Source organism: Stylophora pistillata, chromosome 8, assembly GCF_964205215.1.
Source record: "Stylophora pistillata chromosome 8, jaStyPist1.2, whole genome shotgun sequence".
Taxonomy (NCBI): Eukaryota; Metazoa; Cnidaria; class Anthozoa; order Scleractinia; family Pocilloporidae; genus Stylophora; species Stylophora pistillata.
The window spans coordinates 9,730,626-9,739,545 of NC_142526.1; the positions used below are offsets into that span (position 1 = coordinate 9,730,626).

General features: G+C 37.0%; 1 protein-coding gene across 1 annotated transcript; it reads right to left on the reverse strand.

Annotated features, from left to right (window-relative positions):
* Nucleotides 1-1,447: 1,447 nt before the first annotated feature.
* LOC148724884 (uncharacterized) lies at nucleotides 1,448-8,575 on the reverse strand. The gene is made up of 6 exons (XM_088731399.1): nucleotides 8,540-8,575; nucleotides 7,541-7,633; nucleotides 7,143-7,244; nucleotides 4,671-4,718; nucleotides 3,383-3,428; nucleotides 1,448-2,396 (listed from the first exon to the last, which is right to left on the reverse strand). The coding sequence occupies exons 1-6, from the start codon at nucleotides 8,573-8,575 to the stop codon at nucleotides 2,278-2,280; spliced, it is 444 nt and encodes a 147-aa protein (XP_088587525.1). The 3' UTR covers nucleotides 1,448-2,277.
* Nucleotides 8,576-8,920: the final 345 nt, after the last annotated feature.

Below are 8,920 nucleotides of genomic sequence, written 5' to 3' on the forward strand. Positions count from 1 at the left end.
ATACAGGCTCCATGTAGCTTCTTGTTCAGTAACAGATGGTTGCCTCAAAATACTCTTCCATATAATTTTGCAGTGGAAAGCTCTATTTTATCTCTTACAGCCTCTGGACAAAGATATTTTCCGGTCTCCGTTCTTCGGAACAAGTAAAAGTAGATTGAACCAAGAGAAAGTATCATTCTTCAAAAGATAATAAGGTGGGCTACTTGATTGGTTGTTGCCTATCTGGACTTTGCCCTTTGCGTGCGAAATACGGGATGAAATGCAGGTTGTTTACAGGAAATTGACACGCAATGGGGTGAAGTCCAGGTTAGCCATAAGCGAATTTTATTGGTAGAAAACGTCTAAGCACGTGAGAGTTGCGTGGAAAATTAACCGACCGTACCATTCTGTCCCTTGTGAAATATTTTTCATTGAGGTAGATTATGTCATAAAATTTGCGTTGTTTACTGGAAAATGGCATTTCATGATCTAAAAAAATCTAATCCATACTGGCGAGTACAAGTAACACGGAATTGTAACGGGAAAGTATCGTTTAAGCAATATTTAATTAATGGAAGACTTTTAGAAGCAAAGAAACCGATATGTAACATGGCAGTGGACGCAGAAAGTAAATGTAACTTGGTGGTCGTTTCAACCGCTGCTAAAAGAACAACCATATGGCAAAAAAAAGATTATCAATCAAATATGATTTACGCAAATATCTTGCGCAAGATTTACCAGAGTCAGTAAAACTAGCCTTTCCGAAACAACACGCCATAGCGCTAAATTCGTGTTAGGCCTCCAGCTGACGGTGTATGCGTCGTAAGTGAAGGAGCGGTACACAAAACATGCACGTTTTAACTCGCTAATCGGTAGAAAAAGTTCCCTGACGACCTTTCAAATCCAGACAGATCATAGCGATAGAATCCTCACGAAGGACATGAGCCATTACACTGAATAGATGATCTTACAACTCTTGTAGATGTCATCTTACCTCGCTCCTTTAGCGAAATTCAAAATTGGAATCGCTGATAAACTCATATAAAGCAATGAAATATCCTGAAGTTGCTCTTAGCAACATCTGAAGTAATATTTGATTCAAAATTGTTCTTATGTTCCACTCAGTCTCCTTCAGAAGGAAGAATAAGCATAGTCGTACAACGATTACAACTCCGCCACTTTCCCAACACGACTAATATATTTCCTTAATTCGCGAACCGCTCTCTCCGACTCAGGCGTTGATTCGCTGAAATTTGAAGACCTTTCAAACCACAAATTAGCAAGAACAAGAACGCTCTGATTGGTGCCACATCGAAAAATACTACAATCTGATTGGTTTGTGATACACCAAAAAATTGGGCCAATCACATTGCGTTGAGATAACCAAAAAAGATGCGCCAATCAGATTGCTTAGAGATACACTAAATTGCGCTGATCAGATTACACTACACCACAACACATCAATCTATACGCTAACATATAATTATTTATTTTTAAAAAAATAACTCAATAAAGGCTGTCTACTATCCCTCAGATATTTTTCCAACGAACGGAACAAAATGTTAACGAACAGCTTAGCATTAACTCTGTGCAACATTCACTTTCCAGTGTTCTTTGCTTCGAATTCATGTAAAAGCAAATTTGTCCACTACTTCTATAACAACAGCAAAACGCTCTATAATTGATTGGTCATTCCATTCAAGCTCACATGTTAACTTTGATTTCTTTTTATAGTCGCGAACAAGTATATATACTGAAACTGTGCTAACTAACACTTGATAACAATCATTTAAATTAGTCATCATTGGACATAGAAGTAACCTGAACCTGACCATAAAGAAAAGCTATACACTTCTAACAATATAAATAACATAACGTTACTACTGATCAATTTCGGATAACATGCTATTTCCCTTTTTTGCATATTCACCTTAAATGATTATTTAATTAAGCATGGGATCGTATATGAAATAAAAGCAATACACTTCTAATTCTCTAAAACTATAAATAACATTACGTTATTACTGATCAATTTTGGATAACATGCTATTGACCTTTTTTGCATATTCACCTAAGAAAAATTATATAATTAAGCATGGAATCATATATGAAAACTTTTCTAACACTTGTTGAACATACAATTGACCTCATAGTACAACCATTCACATTCTTGCGAAATTTAAGGTTACTGGCCTTCCTCTTCCATTTCGTGTTAAAGTTTTCGTAATTGTAAACAAGTGTTTTATTTACGAAAAAGAAAACATAACTTGTACACGATTTAGGTCTCATCTGGGTCATTCAATATTGACCATAGCACGGATATGAACTGACTAAAGAGAGTTCCGTATCTACATCGTCGTTCTCCTCAGCTTCATCTTCACGGTTCTTGTCAAATGAAATTTCTCTGGGCTCATTTTCTGTGTAGGTAGAAATTTAAAAAGTTAGAAAGTCTTCAAAGTAAGTACCATCGTATAAGCTGGCCTCAAACTCTTAAAACCCATACCAGGTTTTCTGGACAGGAAAGCACAAAGACTAGTGCTATTACTCCTAGATTACTTACTCATCCATAGCGTTAATATTGATATGTCGCAATGAAACTTTTGAGATCACGCCATCCAAAAAATATTTTTCTTAGCCCACTATCTTTACAGGTTTCATAGTATTACAAGTTTTTCATTTCACTCCTGGAGGGAGATAAATGTTCTATAAACAACAAGAGAGCCTTCCAGAAAAGAATTAATTATTGAAGCCAGCTTCTATTTGAATCTGGATATCCGTATTAGAATATCCTTGGTGTAGGCAGCTGTCAAACAATTAATATCAGCTATCATTTCATGTAGACATCAGCCTTTCCCAGGAACAATTTGATAGCACGCGTGAAGCATAAAATAACTTTATCCGCTGATTGGGTCGTTGCGTGTAAAATTGAATTGAAAGCGGAGAGTACATGCCTTACTCGTGGTGAGTTATCTAAATAAATTTGAAAACCATCTTTTGAAGAGTCAACTTTCATGCACATCTGCCGGGAAACATGCGATTAAAATACTTTGGTAATTGACGTACATAGACATGAAAATACAGAATGGTGCACCTTCTGATCTCGAAATACAGCTTTTTGCTTCCGCATTAAAGCCAATTCAGTTTTTTTTTTCTGATGAAATGTCCTTAAGCCACCTAAGTATCTTTCGTTGATGTGGATTGGGCTTTTTGGTCGGGACTTTTGTCCATCTTTAAATATACATCACAGGAGGAAAAGAGACTCATTTGTGTTTATGATCTAGGTACTCAAGTTAATCCCCGCAGGGAAAATTAAAAAATATATATATGATCATCATTTTTGTATAACTCAACGCCCAGAAGGGTGAAGAGTATATGGTGATTATTAAGCTTCAAAGTCACATACCGTATTTCCTCGAATTAGCCGGACTTGTTTTCTTCTTCTCTCTCAGCTATGGGGAGAAAAAGGTACATTATGCATACAAAAAGCGATGCGTAAAAGTATTTTATCGTTTTTTAGCATTGTTGTATTTATAAGATTGAGTAGCCTTTGGAGACAGGAAAGGAGGCTGAAAATAGGGTAAGGTAAAAAGGATACGCGTGGGAAAGGTGAAAAATGTGATTGAGAAAGAGAAGGAAACTACAGTATTGTCTCGTGCGTGGGAAAAAGAAGAGTTCCAATGAGAAGTCAAACCTAAGAATTTCAGTTTTGTTTATTTTTCTATGTTAGCGTCAAGACGAAAAAATCTTTACCTCTTTCACTTAAGAACTTAAATTCACGAATCCCTCTTTTATCAATTACTTGTCACCCTAACATGTTATTGCTAGATGTTTCCTGGTTCAAAGTGTTTTTCTCCTTTGTTCTTCTTCGTTTTCTTCTTTCAGTCAAGTATGAGCTGAACCAATTATGGTCTAGCAAGATTTAGTGTGGTGGCATCACAGATCTGGCAAACGATACCTATTAAAATAAAGTGTCTCCCTGCCAAAAGCTTTAAAAAAGAATATAAACTCCTCCTACTTGGCAGGCAGACATCTTGAACAACTTTAACCTATCACAGAGCTCTATTTTACTATTTTGACTATTTAGTATATGTGCTATCTCCTTAAGTGTATTTAACTTTCACCCATCCGTAGCTGCTCTGTGGTAGTGGCCAACTCGAAAGCTTGGCTCCTTTGGCTACTACACACTCTTTCCACTGCTTTGTGTAAATTCATGTATAGTTAGAACTCTCTTCTTTTTTTTCTTCTACTTTTTCTCTTTCTCGTTGTTGTATTTTTAGTAGAATAAGTGTGAATAAAAGAATAAATGAATGAATGAGCTGCTAGACATAAACTTCACTCGTGATACCGTCTCAGTTCAAGTTGGACGCATGTACAGCTCTGCTTGTTTTGTTGCACAGCAAGTATATTGAACACGTCATTACGATCTTTATCGTTCAATCGCCACATATCCTTGGCCTAATTTTCAAAACGAATCCTCGTGCTCAACCATTCTTGTGAAAATGAGTTTAATTTGCATGTGAATGGAAACTTATCATATGAAAGGATTAGCACGAGGACTCATTTTGAAAATGAGGCCAAGGGTAATTCGCAAATGGGCTATCGTAGATGAATTCAAGTGTTGACTCGCATCTCTCTTTAAAATAATTGAATGAAAATGTATCGGGAGAATAGTTTACAACTTCCAAACATACCTGTACATCTACAACATCTACACATCTTTCGAGTGATAATTCAGTACTCTAAAATAAGAATAAAATAGGTCAAAATTAATCAATGCACTTAAGCTACAAATTATTATTCTTAGAAAGCAAGTTGTTTCTTTAGCCCTTTCAGCACTATGTTTAGACTTAGCACAGCGAGTAAACACTGACAACAATTTTTTTACACATATCAATTAAAAAAATACAATAATCCAAATTGGGGATATCAATTTTTCGGCCTGTTTTCAGTATCACATCTGATATGTCATGAAGAAGATCAAGGAAATTCAGCTCAATAAGTTCATGCTGATACAGGAGTGTTTACAAAGTGCACATAACATGAAGCCCGTTTCCTAAAATATCTCCACGTTATTCCATTTGACAAGGTTAAAGATCGTTAATTAACCAATGCTGAATTTCTAACACAAAATTAAACTTCTTCTGTAGAGCACCAACTATACACAGGCATCAGCTTCGAACTTTCTACTACGCAGGCCCTTCTCAGTCAGCTTGCTTTGAATGACAGCCAACCAGAAAAATAGTTAAAAACACTCACAAGCTCAACAGTCTCACTTAAGAAGCTAAAATTAACGTAGCGTTGCAATGGCAGATTCTGGAGAGAGAGGGAGTGGACCTAGAGAGCTACTACTTCAGCTACAAAACAATGCCTCTTAAAATAACAGCAACATAAGGAGAAAGAGGATTACATTTGAATCTCAACCATTTTCCTCCAAGGGCTGTAAAATGTGTATATTTAAATCGGAAAATCTGCCCCGACTTCAGCCAACTCTATTCTACAAGGAAGTAACCGGACATCTTATGGAGTTGTACTTGAAAAAAGTTCACCAAGTAGTCTGCATTTAAGTGGAAAGAGGTACTCCTTACGAAACGACACGATCGAGGACTGTAAGTAAGCACAATTAGATATGATCTGGCTCGAATTTACTGAATTTACTAGATATGATCTGGCTCGAATTTACTGAACATGAGGCAAAGGGGCCACAAACTGGAAAGAAGACTGTTTGATTGCTCCGAGATGCACCAATTTCAGAAAGAAATAGGCCTCTCGTGTCACCCACGCTCCAACATTGCATTTTGTTTAACAGCCACTAAGCAGTCTTAGTGAAAACTATATAGAGTAAATAATTCTCGATTTTAAAAAGTTGGGGCAGCTAACTTTTCCAGCAACAAAATTAGCTTGGGAGCTAACAATACTTTGATTCCCACACGTCAAAAGAATTATGGGTGAAAATGAAAACTGAACTTTGGAAGAATTTTTCAACGGTAGATATCGTTTTAAGTATAGGTGTTAGTTTCCTCATAGTATTGCTGAATAGAAAAATTTGTTTCAAATCCTTTTCCTTATAAACATTTCCGACATTGAGATGCAATGAATATATGAAGTTCATATATTGTGAACTGCGGTATTAGATACGTATGATGTGCGATCCTCGCAGTAGATAGCGCTATTTATGCAATAGCGAAAATCAGACCTGAAAAAAAATCAGGCCTGTACGGGACTCGAACCACTGACCTCTGCGATACTAGTGCAGCGCTCTACCAATTGAGCTAACAAGCCAACTGGGAGCAGGCCGTTAAGTTGATTCGTAATAAACCCGTGAAAGTGATAAATGAGATGCAATGAATATATGAAGTTCATATATTGTGAACCGCGGTATTAGATACGAATGATGTGCGATCCTCGCAGCAGATAGCGCTATTTATGCAATAGCGAAAATCAGACTTCAGCGAAAATCAGAAAATCCTCGTAGTAGATAGCGCTATTTATTGCATAAATAGCGCTATCTACTGCGAGGATCGCACATCATACGTATCTAATACCGCAGTTCACAATATATGAACTTCATATATTCATTGCATCTCATTTATCACTTTCACGGGTTTATTACGAATCAACTTAACGGCCTGCTCCCAGTTGGCTTGTTAGCTCAATTGGTAGAGCGCTTCACTAGTATCGCAGAGGTAAGTGGTTCGAGTCTCGTACAGGCCTGATTTTTTTCAGGTCTGATTTTCGCTATTGCATAAATAGCGCTATCTACTGCGAGGATCGCACATCATACATTTCCGACATTACCACGCAATTTTCTGGCCGGAAAGTCTAGTAAACAACGATTTAATCATGGTGAATCCGATGTACACATCGAAAAAAAGGCAAATAATCAGGGCACTCAGAATTTAGCCCTTTTTGAAATAAGCTTTAGTCTCCAAATGTTTTCTCGCGAGGTGTGCCTCGCTCTCAATCCACATTTTCTTACAGCTAGCGAGCATATCATTTGATGACTGATGGTGGTGGCACTTTAACGTTACGAATGACACAACGAGAACGAAATAGAAAGAGCTCGCAAAATCCTCAAACGCTTTGATCACAGCAATAGTTTGAACAGCCATACAAAATTTGACCATCAAACTTTGACTAAACTTCACATCAAAAATTTAACGTACCCCTCCTTCTTTGCTGAAATCAGTTCCTTTCTCTACGAGCAACCCAACAATATCATTGTGACCTATTCTTGCAGCTTCAGTGAGTGAAGCGAGCCCAAAAAACTAGAAAAAAAAACACACAATGAAAAGGTACAGTAACATATATAGCTCATATTCCCTTCTTTAATGATCAATGCAAGGATATATGGTCGAATCTGCTTTTCAGACGACAACACTTTGTAAGTGTTTTTCAAAAATAAGGTAAGAGTATTACCTTGTACAACAATTCACCAAATCATACTAACTCAAACCAATGTTAAAAGGGACACTATGAATGAAGCAACACAGCCATACAATATTGGACTATCAAACTCTGACAAACCTTTACATAACAAATACAGTTTACGCTTCTAACGTACCCCTCCATAGTTCACATCGCCTGCGTTCTCTATAAGCAACCTAACAAGATCAGTATGACCATTCTTTGCAGCTTCAGCGAGTGGAGTGCCCTCCTATATGTAGGAAAAAGAAACTAAGGATAAATCTGGGTTTGGAACAACTAAACTCTGCAGGACTTTTTCAAGCAAAAGGTCAGAAGGAGTTTCACCTTGTACAACAGTTCATCAAACCATAGCAATTCATACTAATAGTTCGAGGGGGCACTAAGAATAAAGCAACAAAATAATACTCTATTCGGGAATAATGAGTATCTAACTTTTCAAGAAAGGCTTTTCAAAGTAACAATTGAAAAGAACTTAATACGTAGAACGTCCCAAGCACATAATACAATTTCATATAGATTAATGGAAAAACTGCGCAGTTTTAAACGATATCTAATCAAAAGGTCCTTTGAGTCGCTCCTTTCAAGGTCATGGTTTCCATCATCGAGTAACCGGCTTGGTGCACACTTTTAGCAGTACCTTTTTTACCCGTCGATGATTTTTTTTCAATTACTCTAATTTAAAGAGTATAATTTATACACTAAAAATTAGGCAAAGAAAATATAGGTAACCGTGCTCGTTCGACAGCTATGGACCATGGTACCTCTTTACCTGATCTATCGATTGAAAACCAAGACCATGATCAAGGGATGTGTCCACGCTTATTCCCTTGATTACATATTTTTTTATGCGCAGTACACGATGCAATACTGATAATTGAACTTAAACATTCTCGACTAGTCACCACCATCAAACAAATTTAGCCCTTCCTTTAAAAAGAGCATTGGTCTCCAAATAATTTTTTTTTCCAGGTTTGCGTTACTTTCTACCCAAGTTTCCCAGTAGCTCGCGAGAAAATTATTTTATGACTAGGCTGGCACTACATCGTTACCAAAGAAACAACAAGAAAGGAATAGAAAGAGCTCGCAACTTTTGGAACGTTTTTCTCAACAGTGAAAAAAATTCCACCAACCATACAAAACTAGACTTCCAAACTTTGCCTAAATCCGACATAACAAATACAATTTTTGCTTCTAACGTACCCGTACTCCTTTGTTGACATCAGCTCCGTTCTCTAAAAGTAACCTAACAATATCAGTGTTACCATTCATTACAGCTGCACTGAGCGGAGTGTCCTACAAGGAAGAAAAAAATTGGAAAAAGCACGGTAATGTAAAAAGGTCATATTCTCCTCTTTTAATGGCCACGGTAAGGATAAATCCGCGTTTGGAACAACTACATTCTGCAGGACTTTTTCAAGCGAACGTCAGAAGGAGTTTTACCTTGTAAAATAGCTCACCAAATCATAGGAATTCTTATTAATGGTTCGAAGTGGTACTCAGAATGAGGCAAAAAAAG